The following is a 27,998-nucleotide window of genomic DNA, read 5'->3' on the forward strand; positions in this document are numbered from 1 at the left end:
ATATATATATAAAAAAAGAAGTATTTATTGTCATGAACAGTTTTACAGTAAATGGCATTCATCTCAACAGCCCAAAGCTTCACTCCGACTGAAGCTTTTTCTAAGAGATTGAAATGCAGCACAGGTGGATTTAAGGTGAGACGCGTTATTGAAAACCCTGAATAATGCAGCACTGACATCACTTCAACAAAGCTCTTAAGTCATTCAAGTACAAAATAAAAAGATTATTATTACACACATACACACAGTGTCAATGAAACATTCAACAAGCTGTATCAGTCAGCATTTGACATTTTACTCCCCCGAAAGACTGGATGCATCTCAGGAAGCACTTTGACACTGACCGATAATTTAAAAGGAAAACGAGTGGATAGCAAAACGCATAAACAGCAAAAACAAAAAGGTCAATAAAAAAATAAAATAAAATGAAAAACGTAAACTGTTATGCACTAGCATCTACTATGGGTTGTGCGCAGTCAATATGACGTGAGAAGTAAACCAAAAAGTCTTTTTCCCTAAAGCCTGAATGCTCAAGTCTTACTGGTTGGCTTCTCCCCACTATGTTTGCATCTTCATATCAACGATCTAGTGAATATATCACCAACAAAAAAAACTGGCTGTATGCAGAAAAAACAAAAAAAACAAAACTATTTATAGCGTGTTAGTGAGAACTGACAGTACATAAAAACTAGTCTGTGCCGACGCCTGCGGTTCCCCAATGCAGGCATCTTTAAAGCTAAGCCAAACGAGACCTTGTATCTGGTACAAAACCTTGCAGATGGAACGATGTTTGGAGAGTTTTTTTTTGTTGTTTGTTTTTATATAATATGAAAGTGCGATCATGAAGACATTTGCATTCTGGGAACTGCTTAGTTTGGCACAGGAAGCGTCTGAAGCCAAATCTATGGGTTAGTGAGGTTCGGAAGTGCAGACAAACACGTAATTTCTCTTCGGAGGTGGATTCATTTGTCTAGAGTAAACAATCCATTAAAAAAAAAAAAAAAGATGTTTTTCTAACTGATGACAAAAAATTGTTCCTCTATAATCAAAAGAAAAATAACCGCCAGGATTTGAGAAGGGGAAAAACAACTTTTTTTTTCACATTATAACCAAGTAGCAACTATATACATTTCTCAATTAATGACTGATTCAAGTGAACTCAGTATTTTGAGCTAAGCACTTTTCCCCCTCTCCAAACAAACCCTCTGAGAAAGGCTATCTTCACACCCGTGAAACTAGCATGGATGTTCAAGTGTCTTTCAGTAACAGAAGGCAACATGGCTTTAGGTCCCGAAGTCCAGTTTTCTAACACGCACACTGGCTCCCGTGACTTGTTGTATGCAACTAAATCATCACCGATGACAATAAATATGAATCAGTAGATAACACCGAGAACAGAAGCAGTTTCAAATTCTTGGACCTGGAAAACTTTGGTACGCTCAGTGAGGCATGAATAATTCAGATTATTCTCTCACTGAGTTCTGGGAAATGTCAGAAGATGACTTGAAGAAGATGTCAGTTTGACACGTTTAATGCTCAGCCGACTCCGATGCCTTTCTTTGCTCAAGTCCCACAACTCTCTGGGAAAACGTATCGTATTCATACCTTTTTTTTTTTTAACCCAAATGTGTCAATAGCTGGCAATATTTTTTTTTCTCCACACGAGCCCAAGTTCATTTCTCTATCAGGCCTCCATCTTTTAATTTGAAGTAGAAGAACTTCTCCAGGGTGTTGGCACACTTGCAGTACTCGCTGTCCGGAGGGTTGTACTCGCGACAGTTGCTGATGATTCGCTGAAGGTCCGCAATGAAGAGCTTCTTGGTCACATAGTATCTGTTCTTGAGTTTCTCTGTCATGGTCTTCAGGTCTGTGAACAAAAGCGAGGAAAACTCTTAATATTTATATGGATCTATGGAAGTACCAGGTTTTTTTTAGCGTCCTGTCTGGCAAGGTGGCAATAAAAATGTTCTTAATGCCAAAAAGAACCCAACAGATTTTACTTTCACAGGCGGAGCCTTACTGCTTTCGCCGTAGTGCTCCATTTTATTTATACATGCAAGTAGCTTTATTATAATTTATGCAGGGAATATTTCTTGTTGTATGGACACTAAAACAAGAAGGTAGAAGAGAAAAAAGAAGAAAAAAGATGAAAGAAAGAGGACAAAAAGGGAGAGAACAGTACATCCTCAGTCTGCTTCTTCACCTGCAAAGAGAGATAACAAAAGAACAGCACAACCAGCCGATTAAGTATTAAAGATACAACCAACCAAAGCCTTGATACCATCACTGAAGAATATACAGTATTAATCAATACAATATGTATAAAGTGACAGGAAAAAATAATAATAGGGGTTTTCTGTATGGAAGTGAGTCTGTAAGTACCTGAATCCAAGCACCTGTAGGTGTTGGTGAGAGTGCGCTTGTGTATGAAAGGTTAACCCCCCCCAGAGCACCGAGGCAGACGTCAGGGGAACCAAAACCCCAGATGCCCCCCGCAGCATACATTTGCTAATTCTAAACCCCCACACAAAGGGGCACTGAAATTATATTAAGAAAAACATTTAAGATGCATGTATTACCTAAAATAGAAGCAGAATATATGGATAAAAATGGAAGAAATAAACTGATAAGGTGTTTGCCTGTAATAAAAAGCCGTACTTAATCCAGGGGTTAACACCAAAATAATCAATTTGATTGAATTTTATTTTTAGTCAGCCCATATATTACGTCCTACACTTGCTTATTGTGCAAAGTCAACTTTAACCTAATCTGTCCGTTTTAGAAATATGCATTGACAATTGCTGTATCTCTCCCATCTTTCAGCCGCAGAGCCTTGGCGTCATCCTGCACAGCCCTCTTCATCCTCTCCTTCACTTTCCACATCCTTAACATCACCTGGTTGACCTACTTTTATCTCTGCAGCAAGTTCTTCCTTCACACTTCTGGCAAACTGGTTCACAGTCCACTCACCTCTCAACTTTACAGTTTCAATTCCCTTCCCTCCCTGTCCTCCAGAAAACCCTCCATAAACTGCAACTACTACAAAAGACAGCAGCTTGCATCATTACATCATCTACTTCACACATGTATGTTAACTCCACTGGCTCCATGTCACCTTCAATATAAATCAATCCTATGAACCTAGAAGGCCAACCACAGCCTTGTCATTTCGTAAATTTCGGACTTTCATATCTATCCAAGTGAATGCAAGTTCAAATTATTTGCTATGCCATTTATCTTTTTATTATTTTATTTAGTACCACGTTTATCCAGAGGGTGATATTAAGGTGGTTATAAATAAAATGTTGTATTACAATAAAAGGTTAACACAGACAAACCACACTACTGAAATACTGACAACAGGGAGGAGATTTAAAACAAATTTTGCCTTTAACATGTTGAAATTGATTTTTTTTCTAGCTATTTGCTAGTTTGACTGAGTTTATCATTTTATCATACATATGAAAGACTAAACATTTTTTCTGTGCAGGTTTATATTCATTTTTATCCAAAGTGTGACAGTTACTGCATCAGTAGTATTGACCTTTCTGAAGGCCAAAGATGCTGAGTCAACACTTTACCCAAGTCATCACCATGGTACATAAATAATTCTATTTGCATTTATTTGTTAACTCATCTGCATTTAAACAAAACATTTTTTTGCAGTTTGGCTGACAACTCTCTTTTTATACAGGGCAGCAATGCCGTGAGAGCAGAGATAAGAGGCGTGTGCATTTGATACTGTGAGTCTTCAAAGAGCTCTCTGACCTTCAGCAGCCGAGTTGATCAGGTCAACGAGAGGCTGCGACAGGTCATGTTCGGCTTTAAACGCACATATGGGAACTTTCTGGTTACACGCACGGTCGACCATGGATACAGGTGCTTTGGTTCTTGTAGCTGTTGCACCAGGTAAAGGTGCTGCAGAAAACGGGCGCCATTTGGTGGCATATTACCACTGATCTCTATTTATTCACTCGATTCCACATTGGCAGTATATAATACACGTCGCTGTGAAGCCACCAGCCGCCATATTGGTACTTCCTATTTTCCTCCAGTAACTAGGGAATATGTGCGCTACAGCATCGAACAAAAATGATTTTCTCCTCTTCAGGGGGGACTTAAGACTTTTAAAATGTCAAATGCCATATACTTTTATGTTATGTACTAAAACTATCAAGTACTGAGAAAATCATGTGCTGAAATATTTTTCATGTTTTATATATATATATATATATATATATATATATATTAGGGCTGGGCAAGTTAACGCGTTAATTTCGCGTTAATTCATTAGACTATTAACGGCGATATTTATTTTATCGCGCATTAACGCATGTTGCTCACATGCTTCAGTCAGTGTCAGTCAGCAGGCACACGGCAGCACTATCCCGCTCCCCCTCCCCTCTCGTACATGGCTCAGCGGCGCCAGCCAATCAGCACGCAGGCTCTGCCTGGCCCGCGCACTCAGCTCTTACACAAACTTAATACACAAACAGCTGAGAGAGACCGCAGCAGCGAAAAAACATGAGCACGGGAAGTAGCACCGTTCGGCTTTATTTTAATACCGTAAATGAAATCAAGCTGTATGTTTTGTAAAAAGCCGGTTCATTTCAGTGGAAACACAACAAATTTATCTAAGCACGTGAAAAAACATGAAAACGTCGAGCCCCAGAAACGGAGAGAGGAGACGAAACTTCTCTCATTGCCCCCACAGACCCACAGACAGACGTCTCTGACTGAGGCGTTTCAGTTCTCCAGGGAACATCCAGGTAGATCAGTGGATGGATGGATGGATGTTACTGGAGCCCACACATAACATGTAATTATGACCTTGAAAGAACCCAGTACATATATTAAAAAGTGTTATTTAAGATAAGATAACATTAGCTAATCCTTTTTTTTATCCCACGACGGGGAAATTTATAGGATTAAAGCAACAGGCAGGTGCACACAACACAGATAAAATTACATAAGGATTGAAATATATAAGAGGTGGATTAGCGAAAAAACACTGAACATAACATTATTATTATTATTATTATTATTTAATTGTAATAATAAAATAAAAACCACAAAACCCAAAAGGTCAACAGTTTCATGATACATCAAGCTTAGGGGCTGGCTAATATACAGCAGGTCAAAAAAGGCCATATTTTGGCTGCAGTGCTTGCTGTTCTCTTATGAAGAAAAGATCAACTAGTGCACTAAATTCAATAGATGGGTTGAAAATATCCAGTATAAAATAAGTGCTACAAATGTTACAACACTTTTGTTCATATGGCAGCAGAACATTAAAATAAAAGTGCTCTTTACACTACTTTTGAATTCATTCTTGGAGTTTGTAAATACAATGCGATTAATCGCGATTAATCGCGATTAATCAGGGCGATTAATCGCGATTAAATATTTTAATCGTTGCCCAGCACTAATATATATATATATATATATATATATATATATATATATATATATATATATATATATATATATATATATATATAAAAATAAATAATAGGGCTGGGCAACGATTAAAATTTTTAATCGCGATTAATCGCATAATTTGCCCGATTAATCATGATTAATCGCATTGTATGCGCAAACTCCATGAACGAATTCAAAAGTAGTGTAAAGAGCACTTTTATTTTAATGTTCTGCTGTCATATGAACAAAAGTGTTGTTACATTTGTAGCACTTATTTTATACTGGATATTTTCAACCCATCTATTGAATTTAGTGCACTAGTTGATCTTTTCTTCATAAGAGAACAGCAAGCACTGCAGCCAAAATATGGCCTTTTTTTGACCTGCTGTATATTAGCCAGTCCCTAAGCTTGATGTATCATGAAACTGTTGACCTTTTGGGTTTTGTGGTTTTTATTTTATTATTACAATTAAATAATAATAATAATAATAACAATAATGTTATGTTCAGTGTTTTTTCGCTAATCCACCTCTTATATATTTCAATCCTTATGTAATTTTGTCTGTGTTGTGTGCACCTGCCTGTTGCTTTAATCCTATAAATTTCCCCGTCGTGGGATAAAAAAAGGATTAGCTAATTTTATCTTATCTTAAATAACACTTTTTAATATATGTACTGGGTTCTTTCAAGGTCTTAATTAGATTTTCTGTGTGGGCTCCAGTAATATATGATAGATAATAGAAGCAACATAGGACGACCAACGCTAACATAGGACGACCAACTTTATACAGGCTTCAGCATTTCCTGCTCGTTATTACTAATGCTGTCGTAGTTATCTTTGTAAATTTTTTTTTTTTTTTTTTTTTAGAGCTTTATTCTCTGTAATGATTGGCTCGCGGACTTCCTGTTTGCGGTAAGGCGTATTGTGTCACTTCCTGTTGTTGCTGTGTGAACGACGGAGCTTTGCTCCAGGCTCTCTCGCTTTTTATCTTTAAACTTCTTTGCTGTAACATCTGTTTCCAAACATAAGCACTTTTAAAACATTGTCTGTGGCTGCTCATCACGTTTGGGAACTCCTCGTGTTTCACACGGTTTGTTCTTTGGCGTGATAATAGGGCGTTAGCCTAGCTTTAGCCTAGCGTTAGCCTAGCGCTAGCCAAGCCTTAGCCTCATAATGGCTTCTCCGTCCCTGACTAAGTCTCCAATCTGCTGCTCTCTGTGTCAGATGTTCAGTTATTCCTCTGCCTCCTTTAGTGATGATGGTACATGTAATAAATGTAGTGTTTTTGTAGCTTTGGAGGCGAGGGTGTCAGAATTGGAGACCCGGCTCCGTGCTGTTGAAAAACCAGCTGATAGCCGCTCTTTTGCTAGCGCGGAGCCGCATAGAGTAACTTCACGTAGCGAACCTAAAGCAGTAGCACCCGAGCAGCCTGGTAACCAGGCTGGCTGGGTGACAGTTCGTAGGAAGCATAGCTCTAGATTACAGACCCCAGATCACCACCAACCCATCTGCGTTTCTAATAAATTTTCCCCTCTGAGCGACAATCTCGCCGAGGAGCCGACCTTAATTATTGGCAGCTCCATAATAAGAAATGTGGCACTAAAGAAACCAGGGACCATAGTTAAATGCCTACCAGGGGCCAGAACAGGCGACATAGAATCCTACCTAAAACTACTGGCTAAGGATAAGCGTAAATACCGCAAAATTGTTATTCACGCTGGCGGTAATGACACCCGGTCACGCCGATCAGAGGTCACCAAAGTTGGTGTTGCTTCGGTTTGTGAGTTTGCTAAAACTATGTCGGACTCTGTAATTTTCTCTGGTCCCCTGCCTGATCTGACCAGTGATGACATGTTTAGCCGCATGTCATCATTCAACCGCTGGTTGTCTAGGTGGTGTCCAGAAAACGACGTGGGCTACATTGATAACTGGAGAACTTTCTGGGGAAAACCTGGTCTGATCCGGAGAGACGGCATCCATCCTACTTTGGATGGTGCAGCTCTTCTTTCTAGGAATCTGGCCGGATTTATTAGTTCTCCTAAATGCTGACAACCCAGGGTCCAGACCAGGAAGCAGAGCCGTAGTTTAACACACCTCTCTGCAGCTTCTGTACTGTTACCCACCCATTATCCTATTGAGACGGTGTCTTTCCCACGGCCAAAACTTAACAGATCAAAAACTGATCTAAAAGGAACAAATCATAAAAACCTAATAAAAATCAATATGGTTCACCTTGAACCTAAAAATAAAATAATAAAATGTGGTCTATTAAATATAAGGTCTCTCCCTCCAAAGACCTTGTTAGTTAATGAATTGATTTCTGATAATCAGATTGATTTGTTTTGTCTCACAGAAACCTGGCTACAAGAGGACTACGTTAGTATAAATGAGTCAACCCCCTCCAGTTATTCAAATTTCCACATTCCCAGATCTGTGGGAAGAGGAGGAGGAGTGGCAACTATCTTTCAGTCTGATTTATTAATTAGTCCCAGGCCAACTAATAATTACAGTTCTTTTGAACATTTAACCCTCAGTTTCCCTCATCCAAACTGCAAAGCAATAAAACCTCTTCTGTTTGTTGTTTTGTATCGTCCACCAGGCCCTTACACTCAGTTTTTGGATGAGTTGTCAGATTTCTTATCTGATTTGGTGTTAAATACTGATAAGGTTATTATAGTGGGTGATTTTAACATCCATGTTGACACTGAATGTGATAACCTTAGTGTAGCCTTTAAAACTATCCTAGATTCAATTGGTTTTGCTCAAAATGTGCATGAACCGACGCACTCTCGGCTCCATACTTTAGACCTTGTGCTGACATATGGCATTGATTGTGAAGAATTAACAGTATTTCCTCACAACCCTGTCCTGTCTGATCATTTTTTTAATAACATTTGAGTTTAATCTAACTGAATTCTCCACCCCCAAAAGAGGGTTCCATTATAGTAGATTTTTATCGGATAATGCTGTATCAAAACTTAAAGAGTCTGTCCCCTTCTTAATATCCTCAGTATTGCAGAAATGCCCTGTAGATGGCAGCAATGTTGTTTCTTCCCATTCACAAATCGATACCTTTGCTAACAATGTGACTTCCTCATTGCGTTCTGCATTAGACAATGTAGCTCCCTTGAAAAAGAAGGTGATTATTCACAGGAAGCTGGCTCCTTGGTTTAATTCAGAGCTGCGTTCCTTGAAGCACAATGTTAGGAAATTGGAGAGAAAATGGCGCTCTACACACCAAGAGGAATCCTACTTAATCTGGAGGGACAGACTATTGTTGTATAACAAGACCCTCCGCAGAGTTAGAGCAGCATATTTTTCATCATTAATTGAAGAGAATAAAAATAATCCTAGATTTCTCTTTAGTACAGTTGCCAAACTTACCCAGAGCCACAGCTCTGTTGATCCATCCATTCCCTTAGCTCTCAGTAGTAATGATTTTATGGGATTCTTCATAAATAAAATTGATGCCATTAAAAATAAAATAATTGGCATCCTCCCAAACATGATTACCTCGTCCTCAGTAAGTGAGGCAGCATTGGAGGAATCTTTAGAATCTGCGCAGTGTTTGAACTGTTTAGAAGCAGTAGAGCTTTCTGAGCTATCTAAAATTTTAGCTTCATCTAAACCTTCTACCTGTATGTTAGACCCAATCCCAACCAAGTTGTTTAAGGACATATTCCCTTTGATCAGTGGCACTATTTTAGACATGATTAATCTATCCTTAGTAAATGGATATGTACCACAGGTTTTGAAAGTAGCTGTTATTAAACCTTTACTTAAGAAACCTTCTCTTGATCAAGATGAGTTAGTAAATTACAGACCTATATCTAATCTTCTTTTCTTATCTAAAATTCTTGAGAAAGTAGTTGCTAATCAACTTTGTGAACATTTACAAAGTAATGACCTACTTGAGGAGTTTCAGTCAGGCTTCAGAGCTCATCATAGCACTGAAACAGCTCTGGTGAAGGTCACTAATGATATTCTCATGGCCTCAGATAATGGACTTGTGTCTATACTTGTCCTGTTAGATCTCAGTGCTGCGTTTGATACAGTTGATCACAATATTCTCCTACAAAGACTTGAACATACTGTAGGGATTAAGGGGAAAGCATTAGGCTGGTTTAAATCTTATCTGTCAGACAGATTCCAATTTGTTCATGTTAATAATAAATCTTCCTCAAACTCTAGGGTCACCTGTGGAGTACCACAGGGTTCAGTCCTTGGACCAATTCTCTTTACTATATATATGCTTCCGATAGGCAAAATTATCAGACAGCATGGGATTAATTTCCACTGTTATGCTGATGATACTCAGCTATATTTATCCATAAATCCTGATGAATCCAATCAATTACTTCGACTGCAGTCATGTCTTGATGACATCAAAAGCTGGATGACTTTAAATTTCCTGCATCTAAATTCTGACAAGACCGAAGTTTTAATCTTTGGGCCAGAGTCCTCAAAAAATAAACTTCTTAACCAATCACTTAATCTGGGTGGCATTAACCTGGCCTCTGGTAATAAAGTAAAAACTCTTGGTGTTATTTTTGACCAAGACATGTCATTTAAATCCCATATTAAACAGGTTTCCAGAGTTTCCTTTTTTCACCTCCGGAATATCGCCAAAATTAGAAACATTCTGTCCAGGAGCGATGCTGAAAAACTGGTCCATGCATTTGTTACTTCAAGGCTGGACTATTGTAATTCTTTACTATCAGGAATTCCACAAAATGCAGTTCAAAGCCTTCAGCTGATCCAAAATGCTGCAGCAAGAGTTCTGATGAAAATCAACAAGAGGGATCATATTTCTCCAATTTTAGCTTCCCTTCATTGGCTTCCTGTTAAATCAAGAATAGAATTTAAAATTCTTCTTCTAACGTATAAAGCCCTTCATAATCAAACTCCATCATATATCAGAGCTCTGATTACCCCGTATGTTCCTAACAGAGCACTTCGCTCTCAGACCGCAGGTCTGCTGGTGGTTCCTAGAGTCTCTAAAAGTAGAATGGGAGGCAGATCCTTTAGCTATCAGGCTCCTCTCCTGTGGAACCAACTCCCAGTTTTGGTCCGTGAGGCAGACACCCTGTCTACTTTTAAGACTAGGCTTAAAACTTTTCTTTTTGACAAAAATTATAACTAGTGACTCATGTTACTCTCAGCTACCTTTATAGTTTTACTGCTATAGGCTTAGGTTACTGGAGTATATCAGGATCTAATTTTCTCACTATATTGAGTTCTACTGTTCTTCAATTATGCATTATGTGTTGTCATTTTCTGCTTTAACTTTCTGTTCTCTCTCTTTTCTCTTCATAGTAGGTACACCTGGTCTGGCGTTCTGTTAACTGTGTCATCCAGAGAAGACGGCTCACCCGCTACTACCATCTAATGTAGAACAGATTACTAGATCAATGTGTGCTTCTGTGCTTTTTTGTTTCTCTTGTTGTGTCTCTGTTCTGTCTTCTGTAACCCCAGTCGGTCGAGGCAGATGACCGTTCATACTGAGCCCGGTTCTGCCGGAGGTTTTTTTTCCCGTTAATGGGTGGTTTTTCTTCCCACTGTCGCTTCATGCTTGCTCAGTATGAGGGATTGCAGCAAAGCCATGTACAATGCAGATGACTCTTCCTGTGGCTCTACGGTTCCCCAGGAGTGAATGCTGCTTGTCGGGACTTTGATGCAATCAACTGGTTTCCTTATATAGGACATTTTTGACCAATCTGTATAATCTGACCCAATCTGTATAATATGATTGAACTTGACTTTGTAAAGTGCCTTGAGATGACATGTTTCATGATTTGGCGCTATATAAATAAAATTGAATGGAATATCTACTTTGAAAGTTAACATGAACTGCTGCTGAAGATGACCACTGATCTACCTGGATGTTCCATGGAGGACTGAAACGCCTCAGTCAGAGACGTCTGTGGGTCTGTCGGGGCAATCACAGAAGTTTCGTCTCCTCTCTCCGTTTCTGTGGCTCGACGTTTTCATGTTTTTTCACGTGCTTAGATAAATTTGTTGTGTTTCCACTGAAATGAACCGGCTTTTTACAAAACATACAGCTTGATTTCATTTACGGTATTAAAATAAAGCCAAACGGTGCTACTTCCCCTGTTCATGTTTTTCCGCTGCTGCGGTCTCTCTCAGCTGTTTGTGTGATGAGTTTGTGTGAGAGCTGAGTGGGTGGGCCAGGCTGAGCCTGCCTGCTGATTGGCTGGCGCCCCTGAGCCATGTATGAGAGGGGAGGGGGAGCACCAGAGTGCTGCCGTGACAGCGCGCTGCAGTCAGCGCGCGTGCTGACTGACACTGACTGAAAGCATGTGAGCAACATGCGTTAATGCGCGATAAAATAAATATCGCCGTTAATAGTCTAATGAATTAACGCGAAATTAACGCGTTTACTTGCCCAGCCCTAATAAATAAATAACATGTAAAATATTCCAGCACATAATTTCCTAGTACTTGATACTGTTAGTACATCCACTGACTGTACTCTTCTTTTTTAAATAAAACATAATAGCGAATCACGAGGAGATCCCTGGTTGGTCACACGTGTTTAGCAGCTAAGTTACTGGAAGGGAGGGAATAAACGCTGACAATTGACATGGCCACAGGCGGAAATACCACTCATTCATTTAAAGACAAGAGGGTTGTTCTCAGATGTTCAATCCGCTCCACTTTCTGACCCACTGGTTCACATAAATCCAAAGAAAACCTTTGGCCACCACTACTTTCATTCATGCCGTCTGTGGCCAGTTTCAGATGTTCTTCCATAAGTTAAAATGATCGAACATTGATTAACCTCACACTGGCAGATGTCCGCTTTGCAAAGACCCGCCCTATTCTCTTTCTGATTGCCTAATGTCACAGCTCTGCCAGGTGCCATTGGTTGAGAGCATCTTCAGTTTAAAACCTTGAATAAAAAAAGTCTAAGCGGAACCAAGTGGCTCTAATTTTTAGTTTTCTTTTTTTCCAATTGAGGGAAATCCGTCACAGCGATGGAGAACTTAAACCCATGGATTAATCCCACATATCAGTGACACAGATGTGAAAGAGCTTATTAAACTAACATTATGCTGAGAAATTTGTTTGATTGTCATATACAGTTAATCTGTCAAAAAAAGGTGGATGGTTATTTCATCAAAGAGATGCTCTCTCACCGATAGGGAAGCGGATGACTTCGTAGTAATCAGGAGCTTCAGATTTCTTCACTGGTTCCATGAAGGGCCAAGCATCAGGATGAGTCTGACCAGAAGACACAATCAAATCTTTTACTACAGAATTCATTTGTGGATTAATGAAGCCAAACAATTTTAGCTTCATTAATCCACTTTTCTAGATTCAAATTTTCAGAATTTCCTGAGAGCTTTAAGAACATTCTGGACATTTAAGCATAAAAAAATGCTATGAACAATAAAGAGGTGTTCAAAGGTGTGTAGACAAGAACAGGTGAATCCAGATAAGTGATGATGGAGATCATACAAAAAAAAAAACGATTGTGATTAGTCAACTAATCGAAAATTTAATAAATAGATTAGTCGACTATAAAAATAATCGTTAGTTGCAGCCCTACACTAATGTGTCCGTGGTGGAGACTCAACTAACTAAACAGGTGAACAAGAGCATGCAGCACGTCAGACCCAAAGGATATGACCTGAATCACGTTCTCATGAACTGACTAATGGAGGCTAGAGGAAAACTAATTTTACATGTCGGGCAATTATAAGAGTTTGTATGGGAAAGAAAATAAAAAAATATTTAACCTTTAAAACGTGTGCAAAGCTCCTTTAAGGCTGTAGCTAACGATTAATTTTGTAATCGAGTATGTATCATTCTGACGATTAGTTGGATAAAGAATTGGCACAATCTGAAGAATTTTCATTTTAGGACACTGTGCTGACTCCAGAGGAGTTTTGAATAAATGCCCCTCTTTTCAGTGATTGGCCGAGGGGCGAGGAGAAATGAGAAGGTTTTCTCTGAGGAAGCCAAAAAAAACTGAAGTGTGACAACATTAACATTAAGGACCACTGGTGGGTCACGAGTGGGTCAAACCGCAATACAATTTTATTATTTTCAAACTATAAACCATGCATGAAGAGGGGGAAAAAAGAAAAAAAGAAAAGGGGACACTTCAGCTTTCTATACCCAGATCCGTGGGTTTATCAAGGCTTTCTCTCATTTCACAGTGAAAGCTCTTAAGTTTTGTCTCTGAAGTGTCCATCCATCCACCTCATGCGGCACAAAGCAGCAGCAGCGGTCTGCCTTTCTCTATAAAGACTCAGAGCACCCTGGGGGAGCAGCGGGGTGCTTTTACAGAGTTGCCCCGCTGAAAGGAGCTCGAGCTCGGTCAAGCCCACAGCCCGTTAGTAAGCACGCAATCAAACCGACAGAAATAATATCACTGTTGTTAAACTAATTTTAAGTTATTAAGGTGTTCTCCTCCCTTCCACCATGGCTGAGGCCAAACTTCCAATGTAAAGCGTTAGATTTTTACTACGCGTCTGAAATCTCCCGAACGAGCGAGCACTGGCCGCTCCAGAGAACCTTGAACTAGAGAAAGGTCTGAAGCTATATCTTTTTTTATTAACGTGTTTTCCTCGCTGTCGCTATGGCTGAGGCGAAAGATCAAATATAAACTTTAAATTCTAATGGTTTGGCATTTGTGGGGCGGGCGCTAAAGCAACGCCCAGGAGGCTTTTCCCTCTTCCAGGCCTTTCTAGGCCGATCGAATCACTAAACCGGGCAAAGATAATCCGAGCGGGAAAGAGCCGAGTTCCAGTGGAACTGGGCCTCAACAGTGGAGCCTCTGCCCCCTCTCTGTTTTCATATAATAGCATGATCCTATATCCATGCTGGCCAATCAAAACAAAGATCTTCTGCGAGCAGAGCCAGGTTGAGCACTGTGAAAAAAAAAAAAAACTAGCAGCAGTTCTTGCTCAGGTGCTGCAGCATCGAGGACAGGCTGTTATGGAACGCTAAATCAGCTTTGCAGTACAAACACTGCGCTTTTCCTTTTTCTCTGAAGTTTAAAGCGATCCCACACTTTGTGACACACCATGCCCTTTTTCTTTATCCTTCGCCCTTCAATTACTTCTGAGCTGATAACCTTACTTCTTTCCAAGTATCAGCAGCATTAGACAAAGCGAGAGAGTTGTGCAGCACAAATACCAACCTGGCAGAAACACAGTGCACCAAATACCCAAAATCTGATGAAACTACGAAGCAGATATTTTTCCTCAAGGAATTTTAGTAATCAAGTTACTTGAATTCTTCGAGGAATCGTTTCAGCGCAGGTGTCAGTGTTTCATTTCTTTTTGCTGTCTAGTGGGAGGTGACTGACCTTTATTTGTGCCAGGAGGTTCTTCAGCATGTTGTACAGCACATCGGGGTCCTTCACCTCTTTCCTGCAAGACATCGGTCTATTAAACTATAAACGTTACAGATGACAATGTACATGTATCTCAACAATGGCAGGATAAATAAAATAAATATGGCCTATTTAGTGTTTACCCTTTGTCTTTGTTACTGGGTTTCCAGCCTGTCTCTCCTGAAAGGAACACAACTCTTTTAGTCATTAGATGACTAATTTAATTGTACTTGTCAGTTTACGACGTATGAAGAAACTCACTTATCCCAGGGATGCTCTCCACTGGAATCTGTCGTACCCCCTCTTTGAAGCAGGTGAGACCTGGGTAAACTTTTCTGATCTGACTCTGTTTTCTCTCAATCAGCTTCTTTATAATCTGCAGTGATCATGACAGAATCAGAAATCCTTTAAAATGCACACAGAGTTTTCATTTTTGCAAGGCAGATCGCCATCACCTTTACATACCTCCTTCTGTCTTTTAATGATGTGAGACAGCTCCGTGTAGGGGATTCTGGGATTTAGTTCACACTCCATCAGGGTTGCTCCTTCGTAGTCTTTGATGTACCCCAGGTATCGACTCTTGGGCACTTTAATATCTTTGGAAAACCCCTGCGTGTAGTAAAAAAAAAATTATCATTTACAGGCTAAGAAGACAGGCGTCAATAGAGGCACAGATAACGATGCTGAGTCGGCAGTACCTGCTTTTTGAAGTAGCCAATGGCATACTCATCAGCATAAGTGAGGAAATAAAGGATGTTGTGTTTAATGTGGTACTCCTTCAGGTGGTTCATCAGGTGGGTGCCGTAGCCCTTAATAAACAAAAAAATAAATAAAATCAATGTATCTTTTTCTGAAAGAGCACCTCAAAGACTGATACAGGGATTGCCAAAATAACCCAAAACTAAATCTTTTTTTTTTTTTTTTTTTACATCTAAGGCACTAAAGGCCTCACCTGCTTCAGTTAAAGTCACAAGTTCATGATTTAAAAATAAGAAACTGTGCGACCCGTTACATCTGTTTCAATGCTAACAGTACTTAAGAAAAGAACATCATGCTGGCGGGCAAACCTGGTGGTGGAAGTGTGATGGTCTGGGCCTGCTTTGCTACTTAAGGATCTGGATCATGTGCTGTATTTTTTAGGAGCCTGAATTCTGTTCTATAGAGGAAATCTTTGAAGGACAACATCTGACCATCAGTTTGTGACGTGAAGCTGAAGAGCACTCGGGTTATGTTATGCAACAGGACAATGATCCAAAACCAGGGGTGCTTTAAGGTTGCATGGGGCCTGAAGCACAATTTTAAACATCGGCACCAATAGCAGCGTTTGGTAGTTTGATTGGATGAACAGTCACGGGTAATTCGTTTTAGATCTGCTGAGATATATATGTGAAGAAACTTAGGTCAGATAGAGAATAGCATTATATGGTAGCACCATATTGTAGCTATGTTAACACGACAATCAAAAAATAAAGATTATTCTTTGCACCTTTACAAAGTAAACTTGGCAAATTCTTTAAATCGTAAATTTAAAAATTAAACCACTTTAAACCTTTTAATTGAAAACATCAAATAAGAATAGTTTGTCCATTCCAAATAAATAATTTTAAGATTTTTAACATTCAACTATGTTAAAACCCAAGTATTTAAGGGAGGCCCCTGATGATTTTGGGCCCTAATCAGCTGCCTAGTTTTCTTATGCCTTGGGATTTCCCTTTCCAACAAAACACCAGCAAGCTCACCTCTTAACAGCTCAAAATGGACATAAATCTAATTGAGATGCTACGTCATGACCTTAAAAAGACACTTTATTCTTGAAAACTCTCAAATGCGGCTGAAAAAAACCCCACTGAAACATTAAAATGTGTAAAAAACAAAAAAACAAAAACACAAACAAAAACAAAAATTAAATCTGGAAGGAAAGCAGGTACTTTTTCCCCAGCACTGCAGGTCATATTTACCTTGACTTGCTCGTTGGAGGTGACAGCACAGAAGACGATCTCTGTGAAGCCCTGAGTGGGAAACATCCTAAAACAGATGCCTCCAATGACGCGGCCATCTTTAATGAGGGCTAAGGTTTTGTGCTTCCTGTGAAAATAGGAATCATGAGGGATGGGTTGGTGGGAATAAACAAAAAAACAAACAGAGGATGCCCAAAAAAAGGTGGGGAGACATCCACTCACGGGTCAAACACCAGCCGTGTGATGTACTCTTTGGGCATGCGAGGTAACTGATGGGAAAACACGTTCTGAAGGCCGACCAGCCACATCAGGATCTTCTTGTTGGACTTCTGGGAAAGGGAGTTTCCAATGACGTGGAACTCTATGATGCCTCGTCTCTCCTCCAGCCTGGCGGTCTCGTCACGGGCAGCGTTGGGCGTCAGCAGATTTGTCTAGAACCATTAATTATCCGTTAGAGTTTTGTAGTTTTGTCGTACAAATAAATTACACAGGATTAGTCATTCTATGTATAACATTTTCACACTTCTGTCTTAATGAGACTGTGTCATTAAAACATTTGCGATGCTTTATATTATATGGATCTTAAGGCATGTTTGCCAAAATTGAGGGAATCCCCCAACATTTCCTTATATTTCATTCCAGGAAATGGGGCCTTTTAAAAAAATTATAATACATTGTTTTTGTAAAGCTCTTTTCATTAAAAACTATTTAAAAAAAGTGCAAAACAAAATTATAATAAACTAAATGGGGTATACTTGTTTAAAAAGGAAAGTCTTCAGGCTTTTTTTTAAAGCAATAAGTGTCTGTGGAGCTCTCTCGAGGTTTTTTAGGGAACTGACCTCCGGTCCGAGCATAGCAGCAGGATCGGTGATCGTCATCATGACTTCGTTCACCAGCTCCATAGGAATGTCCCCCATCACACGGATCCTCTTGGCATCCTCCAGCGTCAGGGCCTCTGGAAGTTTGCGCTTGTCCCCTAAAAAGGATGTGGGCATTCATCGGTTGAAAACATCACTGAGATTTTCCAATTTCAGGCCACGTTGTTATACTTTCAAGAGATCAAATCCCCGGTTCTAGTTATTTTTTTGTAATTATTTTGACGCTTTTATTAAGCTTACGTGTCATTGTGGTTTCCGATAGGGCTGAACGATTTTGGAAAATAATCTAATTGCGATTTTTTTTCTTAATATTGCGATTTAATGCGATTTTTTTCCAGTTTAATTTATCATGTGTTTTAAAATATATACAAACAACAAATCAATTTGTTTCCTCACCATGTGGATTAGTTGCTAAAGACCCACAGCATCTAAACTCAGAGCAGAAATGATTGCATTCTGCCTACAATATATTTCAATCAAAATTGCAATTGTGACTTTTCTCCGCATTAACCACAAGCAACAAAAATGGCTTCTAAATAACGATGTTTGTAAACAAGGACTATTTTAAATATGAACTTTTAATGTTTCTATTGATCAGAATATTATTCAAGAGAACAGCTTTTAATTTAATTAGACATCCAACCTTGTTGAACATAAAGTGCAAAGTCCAACCAACAAGCAAGTCTATGTATTAAACTGATTGACCAGTACTTGATGTTTTGTATGATTATACAAACTCTAAAACAAGTAATAAAATTAGATTATCTCACTGCTGCAACTGTCTTCCCTTCCATGTGGAGGCAAACCCACTTCAAATATTTTACTGACAAGTAATAGACGTGTCTAATTCCCTAATTGTTACATAGCCAAAAATTGCAGACCTCTGCGATTTGGAAATTGTGTTTTTTGAAATCACGATTATATTGAAAATGAAATTGTTCGGCCCTAGTTTCCGACATCCTTCACATTTCTTCAGACTAAAATTTGACATTTGTCTCTCAATCTTATTACATTCTGAACATTTAAGTACCCATTATTTACCTAGTTGGGTTTTACTATATGTGTTTTACACAACTCTTGGAAAAACCTAAAAAATTAGAAGATGGTGTCTATTTTTTCAGTTTGATAAAAGAGGCTTGGCATCTAGACCAACTTAGATCAGTCCAGTTTCAAAATGTATAACTGACTTCTTGAGACTGTATCGGTTCTCCTACACTAGATACACAATTCATAACAGACAGCATAAACATAAATAACACTTAAAAAAACAGAAAATACAAAGTGTGAAAAATTACCTAGTTCTGGAACAAGTCCAGTTTAAAAAAATTAAGTCCCTTTTTTAAATGTTTGTATATTTATCTGCAGGTGCTGCCAGTAACTTGCAAACCAGATCGATGACAAAGTTAAACATTTGCGGTTCGGTGTGGAAAAACAAAGATGAAAAAAATTTGAATTTACATATATACCAATGCAAACAGATCGGCATGTTTTTAGAAATCTAGGTTGTTTCTTTAAAACAAAAGGAATAGAAAATGAAGGCTGAAAACTGCACCGTTTTTTTTCTAAATACTTTGCAAGACTGCAACAATCAAGGTAAGGCAAAGAAAATGTATAAACTTAATAGTTGTTTAGTCAATATTTGATAATTAAAACAATGACAACATTTAGCTCAGAGAAAATTTTAGAAAGTGTTCAGGCATACAATTTTATCTTTTTTAGAAGACACATTTATATTAGGCACAAGTTTGCAGGACATAATAGATTGAATAGATTGATTCACTGACCTGCGTTAGGCTCTGCGCCTCCCATGTCGGTGCTGCCCAGAGAGGAGGTGCTGTTCAGACATTTGGACAACGCAGGAGACCCGGACACCGAAGCAGGACTGATCACTGCAAAGACGGATCACACTTAGTTAAGTCTGACAACAACCACAAACCAGCGCTGATATTCATTTATGTTTACTGCTGGACCGAATGGATTTAAACTCAGCTGGACCACCAATATAATTTCTGCACATTTACAGTCCAGTAAAAACATAAAATAGGAAAGCCTGTGTATATTTCTAGCATATCTGGACACTATGAATATTAATATACAATCTAAAAATACTGAAAAATTCAGCTAATATAAATAAGCATTGAAATAGAGGTAAAAACTTTGATCCTGACATTCCATTATATGGAAAATAGCCTGCAAGAGGCGACATCCAAAACGTAAAAAAGTCTGGCCATCCAAGCAAATTCCCCCACAAAACATTCTGCAAGATTTTAAAACTAGTCTCCAAAAACTCTAAAATGTAATCAAAGGACCCATGATAGGTTCTCACTACTGCTGCTATGAAAGTGCAAGCCCAGAAAGAGACGGTCACACGCATACATTCCCTGGAAGAGTTCGACTTTAGCTCCGTAAGAAAATCACGAGTCTAAAATTTAATTCCATTAAATAGAAACAGAAAATATTTTTTGGCATAGTATAAATACAGGACTCCAGAAAAGGAAACATCAAACCAGCTGTGAGGCAAAGAGCTAGAAGGGTGATGGTTTGAGGAGACTTTGCTGCAGAAGAACCTGCCCAGATCACCGTCACAGAACAGACTACATTTTAACGCTGCAGGAGAACTGCTCCCTGCAAAGTGACAATAACCCAACAGTTACCTAGTCCTGGGCAGAATCAAAGCCCAGATCTATATTCTGTTGATAAGCTGTACTGCAAGAAAGGCCCCAAACATCTTCCAGCTACAGTTTCCTCAGACGGACTGTTAGATGGCTCCAAGAAGTGTCCCAGTGACGTTATTTCAACCAAAGGGGGGTAAGACTGGCCGCTTTGTTGATACAAAAGGTTTATCTGGTGCAATTAAATCACTTTGTTTTCAAAATATAATGAATATAGATTAGATATAAATATACAAACACTTCCTAATAGAGAACTGATGTTTTTGTTTTTTCAGTTGGTTGGATGTGCCATGGTGGTACATGTTAGTGCTCTGGTTGGACACACATTAACAGATCTTCACTACATTAAATCGCTTTCAATCACTACATCCACCACTGTAACTACATATGTTTTTTTCTTATCTGAGCTCTGGTTAGATACATTTTGACAGCTTAGAAGAGACTAGGGTTTCGGTGGGTGTTCCTAAAGAATTGGCTGATTGGTGAAGGTGTATATAGGCGTTATTAGAGTTGTTTCTTAGATCATCAGCTCCTAATGAAGCTCACACCATTCAAGCAAAAAACGTTTCTGTTTTTTCATTGAAGATTGATACTTTTACCATCACGTAAAGACTTTTCAATATATTCTAATTAGTTACAGCAAACAGGCTTAAATTGGAGGCGATCGGAACTGAGCGAAGGTCCGGTTGCCTCCGATTTAAGCCTGTTTGCTTAAATATGGTGTTGTGGTGACCCGGATAACTGAGAATTTCCACAGGCATTCTATTGAGTTATTTACCTAAAATAAAATAAATTTTTAAATATAAAATTGCTTTAGATTTGTATTGTCTATTTTGATTAAATCAGAGTCTCAGGCAACGTTCACACAGGAGGTGTGAACGTTGATCTGATCTTTTCACCACCATAATAAACAGATTTGTGCCACTTCCATATATGGGACTAATTCGGATACGTATCGGATATTTTTTTAAGCGTACACTGTCTGAACGTGTCATATAACATTTTATCTGTCTTTCACGTCACTCTCCTGTCTCTCACTACACATCCACACAGTAGCAGTAATTAACACTTCATAAGATATCGTTGTTAATAGCCGTGCTGCTTTCTTCTTACCTTAGGTCATCTTGCTATGACGTGCTCGTAATATTGTCAGCTTCCATTGCTCAACAGCTTTCTTATAATAAGGAGAGATGCCGGCCGGTATGGGTCGCTTTGTGGTCTGAACCGTTCAGACAGCAGAATGACGGTGGTTGCATTTAATAGTAGTTATGAACGTCCACCTCAAAAACATCGTAATTGAGCATCAAGACGTGTGAACGCAGCCTCAGACTCCACCGCCGCCTCACCTGTCTGATGTCCAATCTGCGTGCTGTCTGAGGCCGGCATGGTGAAGTCCGCCTCCCATATGGGTGAATTTTCACCGTAGATTTCTTCTTCCAGCATCGACAGGAACCTGGAAACAAATATGTAAAAATATCACAGATCTATATAGGATGATCCAAAAGACTGGTACAAAAAATATTCAAGATTCAGTCCATTTATAAATACAAAAACGAGGATTTAAAAACAAAATGAGATGGAAAACCTAAAATTAATAGGACCAAAAACGTGTAGATTTTCAAATTATTGTTTTTTTGTTTTTAAAACCTTTTTAAATCTTTAAAAGGACTAAAAGGACCCATTAATTAATAAGATTTGCTTATGTGACATAAGCCATCAAAATCCCTCAGATCCTTTACAAAACCCATTTTCTGTGATATCTAAACTAGATAAAATCATCATTGTGAGCCATAATTTGAAACAGTCTGAAGACTGTTGATGTTTTATAAAACCAAACTTTAACCTTCTTAGATTGTTTTTGCATCAATTTCTAGCTTACATTTTACCTGACTCCGCCAGATAGATTTGCTCCGCATATCCATCTGGAAACCTTCCGTTGAAGTAACTTTGGGAAGGGGCGAAAATACTGGTTAGCTGATTGGCCTATGTTGGTGATAGACAAGCCAAATAAACCAATCAGATTCGTCGTCGCTCGTAACAGAGCGACGACGAAAACAACCACAAGCCAAGCTACTCTTGCTGCTGCAGGTAAAGGCTCGTTAGCTCAGCAAATAAATACTCTGTAATTCCGATAAAACTTGCTCGATAGCCACGCTAACGCTAGTTTCATCGGCTGAAGCCGCCATGTTCTTTAGACTGAACTGTCGCGCTTCCCGTTGCGTCACACCTCAACCCGCCTCAAAGCCAACGCTGATTGGACGTTCGTTTGGTGAACGGCTCCAAATTTTCTTCAACGGAGAGTATCCAGACTGATCTGCGAGTGAAACCTTGATAGCTCGCGAGATCAGGATGGTCTCACGAGGCTAGCTTACATTATTTAAGTCAGATAAATTAACTTTATCTCAATTAATTTATAACTGAGTTTTACACAGATATTATTTGACTTTATATCTATTTAGTTTATATTTATACACCCTTATAGATGTTTAAAATTATTTTGTTTTAAATCATATGATAAATTAACGTGTGTAACAGTTGTATGAATTAAATGTGGATTTCATGTTTTTATTATTCGTGATCTTATTTTCAACACTCTTATTGATAAGAAAATATACTTTGAATTTTCCCAATCAGCATTAGAACGTCCAGAGAACACACAATTGTCATACTATTGCTGAATATTAAAGTAATGATATCAATTAACACACGGTCCTGACTCTTCTTAGTTCTCTGTGAACTTCAGCATCTTGGCCAATAAAAACATAGTCAGGCAGCATGCTAAGTGCTTGATATATCATTTCCTATCTAGGGTTAAATCCAAGCAGCCCTTTATATTTGAGATATTGCAATGATCAATGTGACTCAGTATAGTTTTCATAAAAAGCTAAAACTAACACCACCTCTATTATTACAAATCTCTGTACATGTTTTTATTGGCATGTTTAGCTCATTGGTCTTTCTCATCGAGGTTTGTTTTCATTATCTTGTTTTTGTCTGGTAGAGAGGCAATTTTGGTGACCCTAGTTTTGTCTGGAAAAAATAAAATCTTCCATAAATAACGACTGATTAAATTCTACGATTAAATTGATATTGTTAAGTTGTTCCTAATTTTATGACCCCATGAAATTTTGTGAATATTTCTTGTAAGATTCATCATGATGAGGGACCAGATCTGAGCGCCTCCTGGTTAGCTGGATGGAGGAACTGCCACAAGTAAAAAGAGATCCAACCCCGCTGCACCTGCATGCACAAACGCTACAAAAACCGCGGTAAATGTCGTATTGGAAGCGCTGCTCTTACTTGGGAAAGTGCGTAAGGATAAGTGTGCGTTTCTCTGGCAGCAGCTTGTCCTTCTCCACTCTGAACTTCTCCAGCAGCTGGCGGCGAGTAACGGTAAAGATGGACTTGAGCAAGTTGCGGCCAAACACCTGGGTGGTCTCGTAGCGCGGCAGGCTGTCGTTGCTTTGCGGGACGTGGCAGTAGCACAACCACCTGGCAACAACGGAGATAAGACCTGCTGTTATACATAGAGAACTTAAAAGAAATCAAATCAATAAATGTATGCTTTCTTATTCTTTTTTTAAAACGCATGCACACACCTGGTGTAGTCCAACTTGTACGCTGTTGCTTCGTCTTTCTGGGTTCGCTGACGGTACTGCGTGGGAGTCTCGAGCTTCCAGTAATTCAGACAGATAAGAAACATCTTCGATAGTTCAAACATGGTCTGTCTCTCCTTTGGGGCCAGGTGGCTGAACTTATACTGTACAAAATTCAAGACGCCCTGCAGGAGGAAAGAAGGACAAAGTTAACAAAAAAAAAAAAAGTTACTTTTTCTTCAAACGTAGGTATGTTCTAAGAAGCTTTACATTACCTGCTCGATGTTGGGCCTTTCAAAGGGAGGGCTTCCGAGGGATCCCTCTACAACAGGCTGACTCATCTGTAGGATGCATTTCCTCAGTAGCTTTAGGAAACGAGGAAAGACATTGAGCACAGGGCTGTCTCTACAATTAAAATCAATTTAAATCATTGCAGCCTTGAGATGAAGCTGTGACCTACCTTGAAAAGGTAGAAGTACACTTGCTTGGTATCAGTGTCCTCCTCTTTGTGTACAGACATGAACAGGTTCTCCACGTCCACCACCATTCCAAGCAGCCTGTTAATCTCATCCTCGGACACGTTCTCCAGATGGGACACGTGATCAGCTGTGAAACAAGGCATGGATGTAAGGAAAGTACTCTGATCCGTTGCTATAAGATAAATAAGAAATCCAACTTCTGCTACACATTGATCGTTTTTCAAGAAAACAGACAAGTCAAGTTCTTCCCAAAAAGCTCAGTTGACAAAACCTAATATCGATAACAGTAGCCTGTTGGGAAAAATATCTCATAATTTCTGCAGAATTCAGAGTGGACCAATGAACTGGGAAAGGATTTTGAAGAAAAACAACAAAATACACAAAGATGAAAAAAATATCCACAGATTTGCCTCCGTCTGCCTGGTTCACACAGCAAGATTTAAAAAAAAACTTTGTCAACACTAAAAAAAAAACAAAAAAAAAAAAAACAACCGTAAATATAAAGCTTTTGCTCGTATAGTGGTTGGTGTCCGGTCAAACGCCAAGCACAAAAGACCACACACGAGCAGATTTCACTTCCAAACATTCCGATGTCAGACAGGAAATCTTTCAAAACCTCTCGAGATCAAACGTGACTTCAGAGTAAATGAACATGGCCGACGAGGAAGAACAAAGGCGATTGTTTGTGGATTAATTTTAACAGAGAAAAAACATAAAAAAGAAAAGCCGTTGCTTAAAGATGTGTAGACAGAACAAACAGGGGCTCTACGTTTGTTGGGCTGAGCGATACGCATCAAATATAATGTCTCTATTTTTATACCATATTTATCTCATCATTTTTTTTCTTTTCATAAAGAATTTATAAAAATGTATCTATAAATCAAAGCTAGGGCTGGACGATATAGAAAAAAAGCATATCGATAAAATAGAAATATTGATCGATGTCGATAATTATCAAAAAAAATTCGAAGCCTATATCTTAAGAGCAGCCATGGTCATTTATGCTGTTGCTTAGCGACCTATTTTTAGATACAGAACACACAAAATCTTATTCAACCAACTTTTTACCAAAACTGCAAGTTTTTAAAAAAGAAATGAACTCTTTGAAGGGGGCGGAGCTTGGTGACGGAGCGTTCCTGGGTCTGTGTTTGTGATTGGTTGGGAGGATTTGATGACTGTAATATTAATCTACATGGCTAGAACGCAAAAGGAAGGCAAAATTGAACATTCTAATATTCTATTGAACTTTTTATCAATCCTTTTTGTTCCATCATCGATATACGTCTATCGATTGATATATATTGTTATTGAATTATCGTCCAGACCAAATCAAAGCTTTATATCAAATGTCTCAAGCACATTTAATAAACAGCTGTAGATAAATATGACATACAGCAGAAAAATAACCTCCTGGAATACATAAAAGTATAATTATAACCCAACATAGACCATCTCGACATAAATTTTATATCTCTGTTTAAAAAAAATCTCGATATTTTTCAAATTCAGCCTTAATCTGGAGGTGAGTTGTCTTTTTTTTCCCCTACGGGTTTACATCACCTCGCTTTCTGATTGGCTGCACATCAGTCAACAGGCTGCATGCTTGTTTGTCCTCGGGGGGGACACCACACACGCTAGGATATCTAGCCAAGACAATCCAACATGCTGAATATCCTCCATTTGATTGTTCTTCTGAGCAGATTAGATCAATCTTAACACACCACACACACCAGGAATATCTCATTAGAATAATTAAGGAGCCATCCAGGTAATCAGGGCATCCTTAAATTTGTCGGAAGGGGAAAATTTGAATAATTATTTGCTGTGTGAACGTGGCATAACGTAGTTTATAATAATCCTGAGACAATACATCAGTATCAGTGATCATTACTAAAAGATTATATAGGGGTATACATGTAAATAAAATAAGGCCAGCAACAGAACTGTGTGGAACTCCACCTTTATTTATGATTTACCAAGGATTATTTGATGTTTCAAACTGCCAATTCTTCAGCGACATAGTTAATGTTATGTTAAATATGTTGTTTAGAAACTGATCCAGGCTGTACCAAATATCTCTGCCCCACATGTTACTGTCTGGACCAGATTAACGCCCAAGTTTAATCCCAATTCTGCCATTACTGAGTTAAATGAATTGGATATAGTCAAATTTTAACTGAATTGGATACGAGTCGCTTGCCTTGTAAGTTACCTTGAGATGGCATTTGTCACAAAACAGGCATATATAAATAAACCGAGGGTTTAAATAGACTTCTTGCTTTTACTCGAAAACAAAAAAAAGGTTTTCGATTTAGGTGTTTGATATCACCTGTGATTTACATTTTTGTTGTAAATCAAGAACACCTCCCACATCAGGGACATATATCCTCATTGGACATTACCGGTTACATAAAAGCCAACATAAAGAAAATCAATCACCCAAAAACATCAATACTGTACAACACTCTGATGGGAGCTGGTAAAACAAACTAAAAGAGCATCACTGTTAAATGTGCAAATTGGGGGATTTCAGCAGCGTCGGTCGACCCCTCCTTTAACAGAGCATCTCTGCAGAACTTGAAAAATACATCACTATTTTGGTCAGGAGGGGGACAGATAACCGAATCTACATTACAGTTTGAGCCATAATTTAAGAAATGTAGCTAGTATTTAGATGCACAGCATGTCTGCGTGTTATTCATTGCAGGGGGGTGGGGGGGCTGGTTAGTTGGTACCCAGTGCATGTCCACAGCTGCGGCAGGGCTCGCTCAGGCTGGCTGCTTGCTGCTGCAGATCCATCCGTGTAGCTGAGGGGGGGTTCGGGTTTTTCCATCCATTGCACTTGCATGTGTCAATGGCCTGAGGACGAAAACAAAGCAAGGCACATGGGCGACTTTAAACGGCACACTTTATTCCAAGCCAATCAATGACATCAATTAAGCTAGCCTAGAAGAAACATCCTCCCACAGCTTTGCGATTATTCCAAGACCCCCCTCCCATCACTGTCAGCCATGGCAGCTAGCTAAAATGCTCAGCAGCTACATTCATTTACTGTGTTAACAGGTTGGTATTATTCACGAACAGTAAAAGGTAACACAGCCCGACCATTGTTTCGTTGCTGCAAACTTCAGCTAGCCACGTTAGCTACCTTGCACGCGGAAAATACGCCAAGTTTCTCGAGCTTCTTCGCCCGTGGGAAAGCTCGGACCTGGGCTTTCTTCTGGCTCGCACGCTGCTGCTGGCTCAGTCCCGGTCTAACCGGGTCGCTGTTCCCTGTGCCGGAGCCTGCTGCGACAGCACCGGACCCCGCTGAGCCACTCGACTGGGCTTGGTGAAGCCGGGGCTGTAAGGCCTGTGTAGCCGGGTCCGACATATCCACGCTGCGGCTACAGACTCCCTTCGCTACCCGATTAGCTCATACGCTGCTGCCTTCAGGTGCAGTCAGGAAAAAAAAAAACGGGCTCTCCATGCGCAGACCTCGCGGTAATGTTTACATCGAGAATCTGATATATCCAGAGGTAATGTGTCAAGCTTAGAGTTAAGACGACATTTTATCTCTAAAAAAAAAATATACATATTTTTTCTTCTAAACAGATTATCGTTTGCAGCAAAAGTAAACCTGTGGG

At 39.2% G+C, this 27,998-nt stretch overlaps 1 protein-coding gene across 1 annotated transcript; it reads right to left on the reverse strand.

Annotated features, from left to right (window-relative positions):
• Positions 1-5: 5 nt before the first annotated feature.
• kat2a (K(lysine) acetyltransferase 2A) lies at positions 6-27,963 on the reverse strand. Its single transcript, XM_036147881.1, has 18 exons — positions 27,521-27,963; positions 27,108-27,231; positions 24,354-24,499; positions 24,169-24,258; positions 23,897-24,078; positions 23,598-23,789; positions 21,644-21,750; positions 19,410-19,514; positions 17,587-17,723; positions 16,970-17,178; positions 16,748-16,874; positions 15,488-15,598; positions 15,255-15,398; positions 15,051-15,165; positions 14,933-14,969; positions 14,763-14,826; positions 12,583-12,667; positions 6-1,867 (listed from the first exon to the last, which is right to left on the reverse strand). The coding sequence occupies exons 1-18, from the start codon at positions 27,743-27,745 to the stop codon at positions 1,674-1,676; spliced, it is 2,394 nt and encodes a 797-aa protein (XP_036003774.1). The 5' UTR covers positions 27,746-27,963; the 3' UTR covers positions 6-1,673.
• Positions 27,964-27,998: the final 35 nt, after the last annotated feature.

The sequence above is a fragment of the Fundulus heteroclitus genome, chromosome 16, assembly GCF_011125445.2.
Source record: "Fundulus heteroclitus isolate FHET01 chromosome 16, MU-UCD_Fhet_4.1, whole genome shotgun sequence".
Lineage (NCBI taxonomy): Eukaryota > Metazoa > Chordata > Actinopteri > Cyprinodontiformes > Fundulidae > Fundulus > Fundulus heteroclitus.

Excerpts from the sequence above, each read along its gene's own strand:
- kat2a (XM_036147881.1), bottom strand. The coding sequence starts at position 27,745 with ATGTCGGACCCGGCTACACAGGCCTTACAGCCCCGGCTTCACCAAGCC. Across the intron at positions 24,079-24,168 it reads AAAGGCCCAACATCGAGCAG|GGCGTCTTGAATTTTGTACA; the intron begins GTAATGTAAAGC and ends TTCCTCCTGCAG. Across the intron at positions 14,970-15,050 it reads GGAGAGCATCCCTGGGATAA|GAGAGACAGGCTGGAAACCC; the intron begins GTGAGTTTCTTC and ends TGTTCCTTTCAG.